This window comes from Eurytemora carolleeae, unplaced genomic scaffold (genome assembly GCF_000591075.1).
Source record: "Eurytemora carolleeae unplaced genomic scaffold, Eaff_2.0 scaffold1312, whole genome shotgun sequence".
Classification (NCBI taxonomy): Eukaryota; Metazoa; Arthropoda; class Copepoda; order Calanoida; family Temoridae; genus Eurytemora; species Eurytemora carolleeae.
In genome coordinates this window covers 90,930-109,576 of record NW_019397357.1, presented here as the reverse complement: position 1 = coordinate 109,576, position 18,647 = coordinate 90,930, and the positions used below count along the sequence as shown (strand labels likewise).

General features: G+C 30.9%; 1 protein-coding gene across 1 annotated transcript in view; it reads left to right on the top strand.

The window, feature by feature from the left end:
* LOC111713715 (diacylglycerol O-acyltransferase 1) overlaps window positions 1-17,433 on the top strand; it is an 18,940-nt gene extending 1,507 nt beyond the window's left edge. The window contains exons 2-21 of the mRNA XM_023488650.1: window positions 95-160; window positions 1,199-1,247; window positions 1,700-1,746; window positions 2,321-2,392; window positions 3,148-3,250; window positions 3,798-3,886; window positions 5,226-5,311; window positions 6,383-6,452; window positions 7,868-7,949; window positions 8,932-8,996; window positions 10,002-10,067; window positions 10,267-10,313; window positions 10,632-10,639; window positions 10,962-11,059; window positions 12,459-12,533; window positions 15,002-15,053; window positions 15,191-15,287; window positions 15,598-15,634; window positions 15,900-15,964; window positions 17,020-17,433. Coding sequence (XP_023344418.1) covers window positions 95-160; window positions 1,199-1,247; window positions 1,700-1,746; window positions 2,321-2,392; window positions 3,148-3,250; window positions 3,798-3,886; window positions 5,226-5,311; window positions 6,383-6,452; window positions 7,868-7,949; window positions 8,932-8,996; window positions 10,002-10,067; window positions 10,267-10,313; window positions 10,632-10,639; window positions 10,962-11,059; window positions 12,459-12,533; window positions 15,002-15,053; window positions 15,191-15,287; window positions 15,598-15,634; window positions 15,900-15,964; window positions 17,020-17,141 — 1,396 coding nt within the window. The 3' untranslated portion in view covers window positions 17,142-17,433. The remainder of the gene's footprint in view (window positions 1-94; window positions 161-1,198; window positions 1,248-1,699; window positions 1,747-2,320; window positions 2,393-3,147; window positions 3,251-3,797; window positions 3,887-5,225; window positions 5,312-6,382; window positions 6,453-7,867; window positions 7,950-8,931; window positions 8,997-10,001; window positions 10,068-10,266; window positions 10,314-10,631; window positions 10,640-10,961; window positions 11,060-12,458; window positions 12,534-15,001; window positions 15,054-15,190; window positions 15,288-15,597; window positions 15,635-15,899; window positions 15,965-17,019) is intronic.
* Window positions 17,434-18,647: the final 1,214 nt, after the last annotated feature.

Genomic DNA, 18,647 nt, shown 5'->3' with positions numbered 1-18,647 from the left:
GGGGGGTGAACTTTTTTACCTCTGTTTTTTGTTATTTATAAATTGAGACAACAGAAAGTGGAAATTAAAGAAAATGAAAAAATCAAATTTCTAGGGCCGAAGACATTGTGACAGAAGATGCGAAAGTTAGAAAATCTCAACCAGATAAACCTATTCATAGGTAAAGATGCTGCTTCGGAAAATCTACGCACTTTGTTTGGTCTAATAAATACTGTAACAAATGTCGTCTTTTCTACGGCATAATGGTATTTTTTGTTTGCTTGGAAGTTCCATTCCATTTAAGGATTCATACTTTTGAACCCAAATCGCCACAAATCAATTGACGAGTAAATGGGTTAAAAAAGCATTTGTTCCAAATATTTATTTGCTTATGATGAAACAAAAGAGACATTATTAACTTACATTCTTTTACATTTTATAGTTAGTGTTTTCATATCTCGTAGCACTTGAAAAAACATATTTGACTACATCTGAAAATTTTCACTAACGATATTATTGGCTATTTTTCATAAAAAAGAGATGCTTGACTTATTCACAAATTCAGGTTTATTTTAACATTAGATTCTTTTATCCAACAAAGGATTAAATAACTTCTAAAATACATTGTGTTTACTTTTAGCAAAAACATTCACAAAATTGTGTTAAACAATTACGGTTTTAATGCATATCATTGAACGATCAAGCAATCAAAATTACTAACTTAAAGTCAAATACAGCTGTACAGAGCTGTAAAATAGTCAAATAAATTTCTAATGAAGCATCTTTATATTAATAGAGAGTCTTTGGGTAAACCTACTATTATATACTGATATACTATATGATTAAAACTAATAAACCTATTTTACAAGTAAATTTATATAATTGTGGACTAATACACCTATTTTATGAGTACAACTATATTATTGTAGACTAATAAACCTCTTTTACGAATAAACCTATATTATTGTAGACTAGTAAACCTATTTTACAAGTAAACATAGACTAATAAACCTATTTTACAAGTAAACCTAGACTAATAAACCTATTTTACGAATAAACCTATATTAATGTAGACTAATAAACCTATTTTACGAATAAACCTATATTATTGTAGACTAGTAAACCTATTTTACGAGTAAACCTATATTATTGTAGACTAATAAACTTATTTTACGAATAAACCTATATATATTATTGTAGACTAATAAACCTATTTTAGTCCACGTGATTCTCTTATTTCTTGGGGCTCAACATTTAACAATTTTGAGGTAAATATTTTTACTCAGAAAAGATATTAATGGAAAAATTTCTGATCAGAAATTTTAAAAGTAAGACGTTATGAATGGAATGTTTTTTTTTCGCAATTTAAAATACACTAGCTGAAGGGCCCGGTGTTGCCCGTGGAACAGCAAAAAAATGTTTTAAAATTTTTTTAATTGTATTTAACCTGTATCACCCCCAGGCTACATATGAGTGTCTACAAAAAAATGTCCGCTCATTCGAATCAGCCGTTTGGAGGGCTTTAGGAATTAACATATATATGAATGTCTTGTTTTATTATATATATATTTTCTGAAAATGAATATAATGTTACACGAACAAATTTTCTAAAATTACAACATTACTTATAAATTATTTAAATGGATAATTTTGAAGTAATCATAATTTTAGATTTGGTTTTAAAAAATGAATTTAGCTTTTTTTGATAAGATTGTTTTAGGGAATGGTGAACTGGGCGTTTTTGTTGCTCGTGATGGGCGGTCTCAGGTCTTAAATTCAATTATTAGAAATAAATTTAGTTGTTTAAAGGGGGCGGGCTATTGCAGAAGAAAATTTTCAACAACTTTTTAAGGAGAAAACACTACCACACCCGACGTTAACCAGGCCCGCCCCCAGGGGGGGCAAGAGGACTACTGACCCCCACCCCCCGTATATGTACCAGGGCTACAGGAGCCTCGTCCCCCCCTCTCCCATGACATGGATTCCAGGGGGTTTCAGGCCCAAAAAATAGAAGTCCGCTCCTCCTTGACAACTCTTTGTATACGCTCTTAGAAATGTGTTAAATTTTTTTCCTGATTACCATGTTCCGCACCTTCGTTTTTAATCGTTGTCATTTTTGTATTTTGTTACAAACAGTTCTTATAACATTTTTTCTACAATTAGGTTACCCCTGTACTATGTCATATTGTAGAAACAAGTATAAATCGTTAATCTGGTGTAGTTAGATCGTTAATATGGTATTGTTAGCTTGTTAATCTGGTAAAGTTAGTTCGCTAATCTGGTAAAGTTAGTTCGTTAATCTGGTGGAGTTAGTTCGCTAATCTTTTTGTTGACTGTTAAGGCTATGTTTGGAGAACTTGAATAAGTATGGAGTACGAGTGAACCCAAATTCGATAATCACAGCATTTTTAAAGTAAGTTAAAGAAAGTAAGTCTTTGAAAGAAAAGGGTCTACAGCCAGAAATTGACAAACATTTTTTTCGTTTAAAGTAAAATTCAATATATGGTTTCGATAGTGTTATAAAGTTAGTAATATAATTATCATTTATCACTAATTACTTCATTTATTTCATTATTTTACACTGGAAAGGATCGTTCACGAAAAATATAGGATGAACCGCAATTAAATTGTAAATCAGTTTGTTATTATTTTCTATGCCATTTTTTCTTTGAAGTGACCATACACAGAGTAAACAAGAAACCATCTTTAGGGTCTTTAGAAAAAAGGCTCATTTTTAAAGTCTCTCAACAGAAATAGTTGATTGAAATAAATATATAACAAATATCGTAGAATTTATATTATTGTTGATATTATAAACCTATTAAAATTTTGAGTGCTCTCCCTTTAAAAGGACTGTAAGCGTAATTTCAATTGACCTTCTTCCATGCAAAGATGGCAATGCCCGATTTTCAGCAATATCTAAAAAGCTTTATCTGATCACAAATGGATTAGAACTCTGTTTATTTTGATTTGTGGCAAAAAATACTTGCATTTCTTGCTTATAATAAAATCTAGAGAAATTATCAGAAATAAATGGTTTCTAAGTCGGAAAAACGACTTTATCTTCCACATTTTCGATCAGATTATAATTTCAAGGGTACCGTTGTAATCAGGCATCATCTTTGCATGGAGGGTCAATTGAAATTACGCGTACAGTCCCTTTAATAGTCACGTAACTGACGAGAACGCGAGCTTTATCTCCTTCTACCTCCTCCTCTACACTAATGTACCAATACTTCTCATCCTTCTTGTAGAGAAACTTATCGTCAAGGTAATTAAATTTTTTTTTGGTCTTTCTCTTACAAAGTAGAAAAAAACGTTAATCTTTAAATAATTTTTTAAAAATAAGCAACAACATAAGAAATGTATTTAAAATTGATTTAATTTACAGATTGATTGAGTTATTAAGAAATTGATGCACTGATTGATTGATTGGCTAAATAATGGACGGGTTGACTGATTGATTGGTTGTTAATTAATTTAATAACTGATTAGATGTTGATGAACTGGTCGACTATTTGACTGCTATATTGATTAACTGATTTCTTGAAAGATTTATTAATCAAATGATTGATGACAGGTTGATTACTTGATTAATTAGTTGCTTTAATCAATGGTTGGATGGGTGTAGTAATTGATAGAAGGATTTATTGAAAATTTGATTTGGTTATTTGATTTACTGATTGACCAATTGATTTAATGATAGATTGATGGATTGGCTTATTTATTCATAAGTTAAGTTAAGTTAAGTAATTGATTGATTGATTGATTGATCGATTGATTGATTGATTGATTGATTGATTGATTGGTTAAATTAGGATATCATAACCTGGCGAATGGGATGTTTTGTGCACATGACCAATCTGCTCTTGATGCTGCTCATTCCAATCCTTGTAATTAACGTTAGGTAGGAAATATATTATCATTATTATCATAATTTTTATTATTATTGTTATTAGTGTTATTATTATAATCAGATTATTTCATTCTTCTATTAGTAATGAGCAATTTATCTTTTGGAATTTCTGACAAGGACTGGGTTTCAAGTCAAACCATAATTTGAGATTCAATAACTACTGTTCCATTCATCTACTCTACTCATAACAAACGTTTATTCTTCTTCTTAACCTTAACAACTTTTCTACTTTTTTACAATTGTCACAATGACAGTTCTACTCTTCTATTCTTCCCTGGAATGACTCTGCTCATAACAATCCTTCTACTTCTTTACTCTGCTCATAACAACCCTTCTACTTCTTTACTCTGCTCATAACACTCCTTCTACTTCTTTACTCTGCTCATAACAACCCTTCTACTTCTTTACTCTGCTCATAACAACCCTTCTTCCTCTTTACTCTGCTCATAACAACCGTTCTTCTTCTAAACTCTGCTCATAACAACCATTCTTCTTATTTACTCTGCTCATAACAATCCTTCTACTTCTTTACTTTGCTCATAACTTCTTGACTCTGCTCATAACAACCCTTCTTCTTCTTTACACTTCTCATAACAACTGTTCTACTTCTTTACTCTTCTCATAACAACTGTTCTACTTCTTTACTCTGCTCATAACAACTGTTCTACTTCTTTACACTTCTCATAACAACTGTTCTACTTCTTTACTCTGCTCATAACAACCGTTCTTCTTCTTTACTCTGCTCATAACAACTGTTCTACTTCTTTACTCTGCTCATAACAACCGTTCTTCTTATTTACTCTGCTCATAACAACCCTTCTACTTCTTTACTCTGCTCATAACAGCCGTTCTTCTTCTTTACTCTGCTCATAACAACCCTTCTACTTCTTTACTCTGCTCATAAAAACTTTTCTTCTCATTTACTCTGCTCATAACAACCTTTCTTCCTCTTTACTCTGCTCATAACAACCGTTCTTCTTACTTCTTTACTTTGCTCATAAAAACTTTTCTTCTCATTTACTCTGCTCATAACAACCTTTCTTCCTCTTTACTCTGCTCATAACAACCGTTCTTCTTCTTTACTCTGCTCATAACAACCGTTCTTCTTATTTACTATGCTCATAACAACCTTTCTTCTTCTTTACTCTGCTCATAACAACCGTTCTTCTTATTATACTCTGCTTATAACAACTTTTCTTCTTCTTTGCTCGGCTCATAACAACCTTTATTCTTCTTTACTCTGCTCATAACAACATTTCTTCTTCTTTACTCTGCTCATAACAACCTTTCTTCTTCTTTACTCTGCTCATAACGATCATTCTACTGTTAGATCTGAAGATATTGGTGTATTGGCTGCTACTGTAACAACAGCTGTTTATTCTATTCTCTTCTTGAAGATGTGGTCTTACATTCAAGGTTTATTTTTAAAGATATTTTTTTAATCTTTTTAAAAAAAATAAGGGATTTCGCGAAGAGATGCATTTTTATCAGTATAATCGAGATTTTTTATTCTTTTTCTATGAAATCATAATTTATGAGTTTACAATTGCAGCTCTTAAATCAGTGAATTGAATACCCAGGGGCTATTGATTAATTGATACTCCCACTGATTAATAAGCACTCACCTATTAATCAATAAATACTCTATACCAATTAGATTCTAGTTTAATAGATGGCAACGTAGAATTTGTACACTCTCAGTACAACTGTATTCTGACGTCACAAGTGCCAATTCAGTTTTTGTGTCCGACAAAATTATTAATAATAGTAATAATTTTAGAATAAAGTACTTATCTTACAGTAAGATAAGTACAAGTTTATGTGTTCTTTAGTTTCTGTTTTTACACTTTTTTATTTAATCTTGGAAAAAATGTAGACTATTTGAGAACTGTATACCTACTCATCAAAGAATACTGTATACCTATAGATCAATGAATACTCTATACCTACTTATCAATGAATACTCTATACCTACTCATCAATGAATACTCTATACCTACTTATCAATGAATACTCTATACCTACTCATCAATGAATACTCTATACCTACTGATCAATGAATACTCTATACCTATAGATCAATGAATACTCTATACCTACTGGTCAATGAATATACTATACCTACTGATCAATGAATACTCTATACCTACTGATCAATGAATACTCTATACCTACTCTTCAATGAATACTCTATACCTATAGATCAATGAATACTCTATACTTACTTATTAATGAATACTCTATACCTACTCATCAATAAATACTCTATACGTAATGATCAATGAATAGTCTATACCTACTTATCAATGAATAATGAATACACTATACCTACCGATCAATGAATACGCTATACCTATTGATCAATGAATACGCTATACCTACTGATCAAATAATACTCTATACCTTCTTATCAATAAATAACCTACTGATCAATGAATGCACTATACCTACTGATCAATGAATACTCTAAAACATCTTCCTATTTAGTAAATCATTGGTGTAGATGTAGTATAACTATTTTGGGACAAAAAAGAGCAAGACACACATCTATTTACAGGTAAAAAATATTTAGATTTTAAAAAATATATATTTTGCATAATATTATTTCCATTTTCTTAACAAATAAAATATTAAACATCCTTTTAAATTACATTTAGAGGGGGGGGGGGGGTTTGGGTATTCGGTACCAGAACTAACGTCGGACCAACAAACGTCGGACGGTACAAACCAAAGACTTACAAACGTCGGACAGTACAAACGTCGGACCAGGACAAACGTCGGACTAGTACAAACGTCGGACTGGTACAAACGTCGGACTAAGAAAAAATATTATTTGAATTATAAATTTTTTTTTATAAAGTTATTTCCTTTTATCGACTAGTCTAATTAAAAACTACCCAAAGGAATCGAGTTCTTGCCACCAAATAAAATATTCTCATCCCTATATCTTTGCAACCTGTTAGTGGTATTAACATTTAATACTTTCAAACTTAAACTGTATGATTTTATAGATTTCATAGGTAAAATGATAAAGGTTATACGACGTTGGGTTGCAAAGGTCATAGGCATTTTGAAGCATCAGAGTTTGTGACCATTGTACTCAAATCCTTTCTGGTCTGTTGTTTTATACAGTGCTACCTTCAAAGGATGAGACTTTATTCAGTCGTCTTTGATTTTTATCACAATTAGTGAGTGATTTTTAATTTAGTTCTTATAGCATGGGTCTTTTCTTTCAAACTCAACCAAAGTCCGACGTTTTTCCTTATAAATGTACCCGTCCGACGTTTGTACTTGTCCGACGTTTGTACTTGTCCGACGTTTGTGCCAGTCCGACGTTTTGATTCTAGAGTGGACTTTGTAGTTTTAAAAATAATAAAAATTGGGTTAAATGTCTTTTTTTTCACTTTAAAATAATTAGATCATCAAATATAAGATTACAATCTTAAATTACAAAATTTTTTTATACATTGGACACGCTTCAATAATTATGGATATAAACCTGTACATGTACATAGTATATGTCTCTATATTTAGACAAACTTCCATAATTATGGATAAAAACCAGTACATGAAAAATGTACAGTCTCTATATTTAGACAAGCTTCCGTAATTATGGATAAACACCTGTACATGAACAATGTACATGTCTCTATATTTAGACAAGCTTCCATAATTATGGATAAACACCTGTACATGAACAATGTACATGTCTTTATATTTAGACAAGCTTCCATAATTATGGCTATAAACCTGTACATGAACAATGTACTTTTCTCTATATTTTAACAAGCTTCCATAATTATGGATAAGCACCTGCACAAGAACAATGTTTGTCTCTATATTTAGACAAGCTTCCATAATTATGGATACACACCTGTACATGAACAATGTACAATGTACATGTCTCTATATTTAGACANTATTAAACACCTGTACATGAACAATGTACAATGTACATGTCTCTATATTTAGACAAGCTTCCATAATTATGGATAAAAACCTGTACAAAGCGTCTTCACCAAAATCTCTTGCTGATGAGAAAGAAGCCATAAAGGTAAAAAGAATAACAAGAGAAAATTTGTAATTTTTATTGAGTTTCAAAGATGCATTTTTTCAGACAATGTGATCAAAATTTGGAAAGCCTATCAAGCCTAATAGTATAAAAGCGTGTTCCATTTATTAAATACATTTTGTACCTTTCTATGATTTGCATAGTTTGAATTTTAGAATTCTTTAAAAATTCAGAACGCTGGGTAAATTTTGAATCTCTGGTCAATGACCTCCATCTTTATATCCTCCAAGAAACCCAGAAATGGGAGGATTCAGACCTATAGTGCATCGCATTTTGAAATTAACCACGTTTTTTTTTTGGGGGGGGGGAGGGGATACACTGATACACACATGTTTTCTGCTATGCTTGTAGTAAATCCTTACTCCAACAAATACGTTTAGATCAGTACCAATCCAGGTATAACCTTCCGTATCCTTAGGTATCTGTCTTACAAGATACAACTTGATCAAGAAATCCAAGTTTCTCACTAATACTTTAGTCAATGTCAAACCGGATACAACTCTATCTGTATTCACATGTATCTGTCTTACAAGATACAACTTGTAATTCTCTATCTATATCTATCTTTCAAGAAAGTGATTCAGGATCCTTCTTGTATGGTAAACGAGGAACAATTAATCTAATACCGTAATCAAAGCAGAGTATTATTCCAACTGATGTATATTTTAAGTTATAGGGTACAGGTTACATTAATGAACGTAATAACAAGTTTTACGTAGTTATTTTTAAGCGTTGTTAGGTTTAATCACAATACAGGGTTGACGTAATTATTTACAATTGTAGTTAGGTTACAATTTATAAGGTAATATATCAAGATGCGTTCAGGTTTATAAATATGGGATTTTGCTATGATATTTATTACATGCTTACTCTTCTACTTCAAAGAACAAAAATGGTTAAACATTGACATATTATTTATTTTGGACTTTGTATGTCGTTACTGTTTAAAAAAAATTATTTTTAGGAAAAAGGTAACACAGATTCAATAGGATTAAAACCAGTTACTTGGCCAGATAATCTTTCTCTTCGGTAGGAATATATTCATTATCATCATTATCATCATTATCATCATTATCATCATTATCATCATTATCATCATTATCATCATTATCATCATTATCATCATTATCATCATTATCGTCATTCATCATTAACATCACTATCATCACTATCATCACCATCATCACCATCATCACCATCATCACCATCATCACCATCATCACCATCCTAATCATCCTAATCATCCTAATCATCCTAATCATCCTAATCATCCTAATCATCCTAATCATCCTAATCATCCTAATCATCCTAATCATCCTAATCATCCTAATCATCCTAATCATCCTAATCATCCTAATCATCCTAATCATCCTAATCATCCTAATCATCCTAATCATCCTAATCATCCTAATCATCCTAATCATCCTAATCATCCTAATCATCCTAATCATCCTAATCATCCTAATCATCCTAATCATCCTAATCATCCTAATCATCCTAATCATCCTAATCATCCTAATCATCCTAATCATCCTAATCATCCTAATCATCCTAATCATCCTAATCATCCTAATCATCCTAATCATCCTAATCATCCTAATCATCCTAATCATCCTAATCATCCTAATCATCCTAATCATCCTAATCATCCTAATCATCCTAATCATCCTAATCATCCTAATCATCCTAATCATCCTAATCATCCTAATCATCCTAATCATCCTAATCATCCTAATCATCCTAATCATCCTAATCATCCTAATCATCCTAATCATCCTAATCATCCTAATCATCCTAATCATCCTAATCATCCTAATCATCCTAATCATCCTAATCATCCTAATCATCCTAATCATCCTAATCATCCTAATCATCCTAATCATCCTAATCATCCTAATCATCCTAATCATCCTAATCATCCTAATCATCCTAATCATCCTAATCATCCTAATCATCCTAATCATCCTAATCATCCTAATCATCCTAATCATCCTAATCATCCTAATCATTCTAATCATCATTGTGATTTTTCAGGGATATTTACTATTTCTGGTTTGCTCCGACATTATGCTATGAACTAAACTTCCCAAGGGCATCAAGGTATAAAGACGACATGATCTACTAGTTTATCTCCTTCCTTAAGATTAATATAGCCACAATATGAATCCTTTTTGAAGCTGTTTACTTATAGCGTTATTCCCAAAAATATGCTAACCAAACTCCGGAAGTGTAAACTAAACGTTCCACGATTCAACGTAAAAAAAAGTTGAAATTAAATAATATTTTTATTGCATTTCAGAATCAGAAAACTTTTCCTCCTGAGGCGAGGACTTGAGGTTGTTATTGGTAAGAATTAAACAATAAAAAAATCTTTTTTACATATTCTATAAAGCTTCATGGCAGTTTAGCTAAATTTTCTTCTTTAAACTTGAATGTTAATCATCTTTTTTTACTTGGAACTTTCTTGAAATTTTCTTAGAAACATTTTAAATTAAAAACTTTTTAAGTGTGGATTGTGTAATGTTTGGAACTCCGCGTTACAAAGTTAAAAATTGTAGAGAGGGAGTGGAAGGGGGGGGGGAGTTAATATTGTTTTGCACTGAAAATTGGAACCAAAACAATTTAACAATTTCTGAAGAAAAATAAATAAAATTATGCTTTTAGTGTCGTCAGTGTTAATAAAATATGCGACCTCTGGTTGTTTGAAACTATTTCTGTACTTGTTACGTACTTTTACGTACATTTTATGTACATGCACTAATGTACTTTTTTTCTCTTTATGTAATCGAACTTTATGAATTTGTATGTACTCTTTATGAACTCTTTAATCTCTATGTATTCTTTAATTACTTTTGGTGTTCTCTTTATGTACTCTTTATGTACTCTTTATGTACTCTATTAGGACGATATTTTGATTCTTAAAAATTCACTTTTGTTTGGAACAAATAGATAAAAAACATTATTTAATAAACTCTTAAAAGATATGTATTTTAGCTCGCTATTCCAAATCATCTACTCTGGCTCATTTGGTTTTATTTGCTCTTCCACTCATTCTTAAATTCTATTGGAGAAATTCTTCAATTTGCTGACAGGTTAGTTCTTGAGTTTAACGTCAGGTTAGTTCTTGATTTTACTGACAGGCTAGTTCTTGAGTTTACGGAAAGGTTAGAACCTGAGTTTGTTGACAGTTAGTTATTGAGTTCATTGGCAGGCTAGTTCTTGAGTTTGCTGTCAGGTTACTTCTTCATTTTACTGACAGGCTAGTTCTTGAGTTTACTGAAAGGTTAGAACCTTAGTTTTCTGACAGGTTAGTTCTTGAGTTTGCTGACAGATTAGTTCTTGATATTACTGAAAGGCTTTGTTCTTGAGTTTGCTGATAGGTTAGTTCTTGAGTTTACTGACAAGTTAGTTCTTGATTTTACAAATAGGTTAGTTCTTGAGTTTACAGACAGGTTAGTTCTTGATTTTACTGACAGATTAGTTTTTGAGTTTACTGAAAGGTTAGATCCTAAGTTTGCGGACAGGTTAGTTTTTGAGTTTGCTGACAGGTTAGTTCTTGAGTTTGCCGACAGGTTAGTTCTTGAGTTTGCTGACAGGTTAGTTCTTGAGTTTGCTGACAAGCTAGTTCTTGAGTTTGCTGACAGGTTAGTTCTTAAGTTTAATGTCAGGTTAGTTCTTGATTTTACTGACAGACTAGTTAGTTTTTGAGTTTGCTGACAGGTTGTTTCTTGAGTTTGCTGACAGAATAGTTTTTGAGTTAAATGAAAGGTTAGTTCTTAATTTTACTGACAGGTTAGTTCCTGATTTTACAAATAGGTTAGTTATTGAGTTTGCTTAAAGGTAAGTTCTTGAGTTTGCTGAAAGGTAAGTTCTTGAGTTTGCTGACAGGTATGTTTTGAGATTTTACTGACAGGCTTGAGTTTACTGACAGGTTAGTTCTTGAGTTTCAAAATATGGACAAGTTGAAAGTGAAGTAGTATGAAAAAGTTTCAAATATTTATAAAATCTTATCTATGTGAGGGAGGGGTCATGGATCGGTGGCCATCATCTGATCTAGTTTTATAAGTTAGTACAAGTATAGTCTACTACTGTACATGAAGTAGAAAATTCTAATTGAGTTTTAGTATGTGGAGGAGGAACACTTCCTAACAATCTAATTTGATTTGATTTCACCTTTCTTTTGTCCCAAAACTTTTGATTTTCTAAACCAAGTTAATTTATTAAACCTATTCCCACCTTATATTTTCAAATTTAAAGGGATCTAGACAAAATTTGAAGCGACCCTCGAAATAAATTTTAGATTTATTTACCCTTTAAATCGTTTTCTGAGTTAAAAATGAAGGAGTTATTTTGTCCAAATTCAATATAGTTTCAAAATGATTAAAATGTGATGTGATGTAAATCGGATGTTCCATTTTTTAAAGGCGAGTCACTTGAAATTATTCACTGAAAATGTTCTCTTTAGTTGCTTTAATTCGGATTTTTTTTCAGGGATTTCTACCATGATTGGTGGAACGCAAATAATATTGCGAAATTTTGGAGTACCTGGAATTTGCCAGTACACAGGTAATCTTGACCATGACCTTGACCTGAAAGCCAGCTGCAGAAAAATGCTGGTTAACTCATTAAATCTAACTTTTGATGTTCACTGTATCGAATTGATACAAACGTGTTTTACGGAATTGAACAATTTTTTGCCATTTTTGGCTCGTGGTAATGCAGAAATGCTGCTTTTGATTTTTGTTTAGGCATGATTTTTTTGTGGGGTTAAGGTAATCAAAGATGATTAACAAACAACAACAAAGATGATTAACAAACAACAACAAAGATGATTAACAAACGACAACAAAGATGATTAACAAACAAAGAGAATCAAAAACCATTTCATTTACTAAACATTAAACAATGTCAAAATTGTTAATTGCATTTGAGCAAAAAAATTGTTTGCATCATTTTTTATTTATGACATGGTTTGATGTCAAAAACATTTTTGATGCAGAGTTTTGAATAAGTTATGTTGCTGCTCTGCATAATAAAAGCATAATATTTTAACAAAAACTTCTTTATTTACTCATATAAGATTTTATACAGGGTGTCCCACATCATATTAGATCGTCAATGGGTCTGAATTACGTTTTTCAGGACTAATCAGAAAATTTAAGAACAATCATTTTGAATAAGGCTAATACTTGCGAAAAAAGCTAGTTTATTCGAGTATTGTATTTATTTGAGAACTAAAGCTTGAAAAAATAATCTAATATGATATGGGACGCTCTGTATGTTTTTACATATTTGACAGAGAATTTCTCAAGTGCAGCATTATTAGTTAAAAAACTGTCACTTTTTAAAAGCATTACAAAAAAATCTATCCTCTTTATCCTCTTTTTGTTTACATTGGCTTAGTTTAATAATATTAAACTTAACCCTTCAATCCAAAAGTGCACTCTACACTCAAACTTTAAATTTAGAAGTAGATCAAACTTTTTGGTACACTTTTTTTCTTAAAGGGACTGTCAACGTTTTTTCAATTGACACTACATTTTACATTTAGCAAGAAGCATATCCCTTTAAACCTTTTTTTTCTAAGCAAAAGTTATAAACATCTTCCAGTTTTTTTTCCCTCTGAAAATTGATAATTTTGAATTGCGGGTTCTCTATAAAAGTTACTTGCTGATTTATACAGCAGAAAAAGTATGAAATTGTCCGAATTCTCTCTTTTTGGAGGCAAAACTTAAAAAAGATATATTTGACTAGGACTGAATGTGAGTGTAGCAGTAGTACAACAATATATAATACCAAGTGTGGTCAACTCCCTGGTACCATTTGCTGCTATGGACTTGACCTTGGCTACAGAGAGATTGTTAAAGGTAAATGATAAACATTAACGTTGGAAAATTATCGGCTCTAAAAATAATAAACTGGATGGGGGGGNCACTTGAAATTATTCACTGAAAATGTTCTCTTTAGTTGCTTTAATTCGGATTTTTTTTCAGGGATTTCTACCATGATTGGTGGAACGCAAATAATATTGCGAAATTTTGGAGTACCTGGAATTTGCCAGTACACAGGTAATCTTGACCATGACCTTGACCTGAAAGCCAGCTGCAGAAAAATGCTGGTTAACTCATTAAATCTAACTTTTGATGTTCACTGTATCGAATTGATACAAACGTGTTTTACGGAATTGAACAATTTTTTGCCATTTTTGGCTCGTGGTAATGCAGAAATGCTGCTTTTGATTTTTGTTTAGGCATGATTTTTTTGTGGGGTTAAGGTAATCAAAGATGATTAACAAACAACAACAAAGATGATTAACAAACGACAACAAAGATGATTAACAAACAAAGAGAATCAAAAACCATTTCATTTACTAAACATTAAACAATGTCAAAATTGTTAATTGCATTTGAGCAAAAAAATTGTTTGCATCATTTTTTATTTATGACATGGTTTGATGTCAAAAACATTTTTGATGCAGAGTTTTGAATAAGTTATGTTGCTGCTCTGCATAATAAAAGCATAATATTTTAACAAAAACTTCTTTATTTACTCATATAAGATTTTATACAGGGTGTCCCACATCATATTAGATCGTCAATGGGTCTGAATTACGTTTTTCAGGACTAATCAGAAAATTTAAGAACAATCATTTTGAATAAGGCTAATACTTGCGAAAAAAGCTAGTTTATTCGAGTATTGTATTTATTTGAGAACTAAAGCTTGAAAAGATAATCTAATATGATATGGGACGCTCTGTATGTTTTTACATATTTGACAGAGAATTTCTCAAGTGCAGCATTATTAGTTAAAAAACTGTCACTTTTTAAAAGCATTACAAAAAAATGTTTTTAATGTTTGTAATTCTGAAAATTGAGAATTGAAAGAAAATATAAAATATAACTGAACTGAATTTGTATTTATTCAATAAGGGGGGGGGGGTTCATCCCAATATTTCAGCGTAAGCTGCCTCTTTGTGTGAAGTTAATGCCTAAATTAACTTAAATTTTAAATTTTTTTTTACATTTCTTTTTTAGATGGTGTGTGCGACATCTTTATAAACCTCTTCTTCATGCCGGCTGCTCAAAGGAATTTATATTCAGAAATAATTTGATTATTTGTCAGATTTTTTAGTCATACAAGCCACAGGAGCCATTATTGGATTAAAATTACACCATCAACAAACTGCTCTATAAAAATTTACCTGACTTATATAAAAATCAAAGACGACTGGGATGCTGGTCGTATTCTTCACCTCGGCATTCTTCCACGAGTACCTTATTTCCGTTCCTCTCAGGGTATTCAAGATCTGGGCTTTCCTAGGTTGGATTCACAAACTTCTGGAATTATTTTCATTTTAAGATTTATCACATCTTTTTATTTTTGTTTATATGTTAAATTGGGTTGAATTAAGATATCTTGAAAAAACAGTGGAACTTGCCAATTGATATTTTTTTTTTTAAATTGTACTTCTAATGTTTTTAATCCAAAAATAAGAAACGACGATAATCAAGTTGTATGGTCAGCAAAATTGTGATGAAAATTGGGGGGGGGGGGGATATTTTTCCTGATTCCCAACATTGACTTGAGTAAACCAAGGGTTGCTTGTTATATATAATAATATTTTGTTAAGGTATGATGGTTCAGGCCCCACTGTTTCCTTTTACAAGGTACACTTTGAACTTTGATGTGTAAATTTATTCCTATGTCGCCTTAACTTATATTTATCTCTCTCGGTGACTCGCCTGTTTATTTTTATCTCTCTATTCATTCATCTCTTTGACTCCTTTATGATATGCATATTTAACACTAGATCTCTACTCCTCTGTATCTATATACTTATCTCTATGACTACTCTATATACTTATCTCTTTGACTACTCTAAATACTTATCTCTATGACTACTCTATATACTTATCTCTATGACTACTCCAGGTTTATACAGAAAAGGGTTGGACCAAGAATGGGAAATATAATGGTCTGGGTTTCATTAATCCTTGGTAAGATTCATCTACATTTTCAGGGTCTCTTAGCCCCCCCCCCCATCCCCCTAACTGCTTTAACTCTCTTTTAAACATTTTGTTCAGAAAGTTTACGTTTTTTCCCAAATGGGGAAATAAATATAAATGAGATTTTGAGAAGGGAGGCATTTATAAAAAGCTTTCTTTGTTTTAACCCTAAATCTTGAAGAAAAAATCCCCCCCCCCACTGCACCCCCATTACAAAAAATCTAAAAATATCCCCAAGAAATGTTTTATACAATTAATTCACTTTAGAAATCTTAAATATCATCATGATGATAATTTTCTAATTTCATCGCTGACATTTAATAGTTTCACTTGAATTATCGTTTAAAGATTAAAGATTATTTAAACCTATTTTTCTATAGTAAAAATTGAGTATGCAATCCAATTTTTTTAAAAATTATTTCAAGGAGTATTTCATTCACAACGATACCCTTTATGTGTATCTTTATCTGTACGAATGCGAAAATTTCGCGAAAACATTTTTGCGAAATGCGAAAATTTCTTGAAAATATTTTCGGAAAAAAGTGTTATTACTGCAACAATTATTTGCTCAAATAAACTAGTGGAACTCTCTGCTCTGATAGCTCAATATTTGAGGTTTTATTATGTCGTAAATTTCTCTTACTTTACTTTAATAAATGTTTGATAAAGAGAATTTGATTTTTCTAGCTTTATTTTTAAGTTTCTGCCCATCCAGATACTTCACCCATGACTCTGAGCCTGCCAATTAAAAATCGCATATTTTTTCGCATAATTCTACTTTTTTTTTGCGAAATGCTTCCTTTCTTTTGCAAAATTTTTGCACTATTTTTTCGCTTTTTTTTTTGCAAAATTATGTACAATTTTTATTCAATTTTCTTCAATATCTGGAACATTTTGAATGTACAGGGTGTCCTGGAAAACTTGAATTTATAAAGAATTTGAAGACAATTATCAATATTGATGTCATCTTTAAATTACCATGGTTATCAAAACATTTTTAAATATCAGAATCTCGTGAAAAAAACAACCAATTTGAATTACTTTAGGTCAACCTTTGGCTGTTATGATGTACTATCATGATTTCGTGGTGGAACATTTTGGTCGAGATCTAATCACAGCTTACGGAGAAATCAATTCTTTTAATACATCCCAGCCCATCATTATATAATCCTTCACTTGTATCCAATTATTTATAATCATTCAATTGTATTCTATTATTTATAATCCTTCAATTGTATCCAATCATTATATAATCCTTCAATTGTATCCAATCATTATATAATCCTTTAATTGTATCCTGTCATTATATAATCCTTCAATTTTATCCAATCATTATATAATCCTTCAATTGAATTCAATCATTAAATAATCCTTCACAGAGAGATACAATCCTTTAATCTCAGCATTTTAATTCTTTTATGCACAATAAGACCCATAAAACTGTGGAAAAGAGAGTCGACTTAAAGGGACAGTAAAGGAAAAATGAAAGGGGGTATAGGCTGAAAGCTAATCACTTTAGCTCTTGATCGCGACCCATGAAAGTTTTATCTGATGTTCCTGTCTCGAGAAATTGATATAAAACTGTTAAAATTATACGAAAATTCATATATGTAAAATTTTGAAAATCTGAAACTTAAATTACAGTTGTATATCAATTTCTCGAGACAGGAACATCAGATATGACTTTCATGGGTCGAGATCAAGAGCTAAAGTGATTAACTTTCAGCCTATACCCCCTTTCATTTTTCCTTTACTGTCCCTTTAAGAATCTTTTATGAGTTTAAATAGTCTAATTAAAATGAAAAACGGCAATTGTGCGGAACAAGCCATTTTACCTATTCAGTTGAATTCAGCTTTTGGTAAAAGTGATTATTTTATCTAAATTATAAATTTATTAAATGTCGTCTTTATATTCAGCTGTTTAACGATATGTCAATTCTTCTCTTTCCATCTCATGTCATTGTTTAATTCAGATTAGGTTATTTGAAAGAAGCATATTTTAAAAATATTTTATCTGTTTATAGAATTTAATTAACTTGCTAATAGTAGATTTGAAATAAGCATATTTTAAAAATATTTTATCTGTTTAAAGAATTTAATTAACTTAATAATAGTAGATTTGAAATTTAGTTTAATTTATAAGTTTTAGACGGTTTGTATATTTTAAATAAAACCTAGTAAAGATTGTATGCTTTATATTTGAATTTTGTATAATGTTTGATAAATATAAAATTTATAAACTAGTGCACTTTTTTTTAAGGTGTTCAGTGTGCCCCCCCTCTCAACATGATCATGTTAATCAAAAGTATGTTTTGAAATGTCATCTTTAGATATTAAGTGGTATCCATTTTTAAATTATATTTTAGTATTAGTATTTTATTTAGAATTTTATGTTCTGGATCCTCATAATCCCGATCACTTGAGATATCCACTGTGAGCACTTTTGAGGATCAATACATAATCTCTTCATTGCAGTTATTCCTGCAGGGAAGAATTACTATCTTAGATATAGAATACATATTAAATTAATCTGCAGACTAGAACAAGATCCCGAATCTTTATTGTATCCCTTTATTATACAATCCTTATTGTATTCCTTTATCCTGTATTCCTTCACAGAGATACAATCCCTTAATTGCATGCCTTTATCATACAATCTTAGCTTATTGTATCC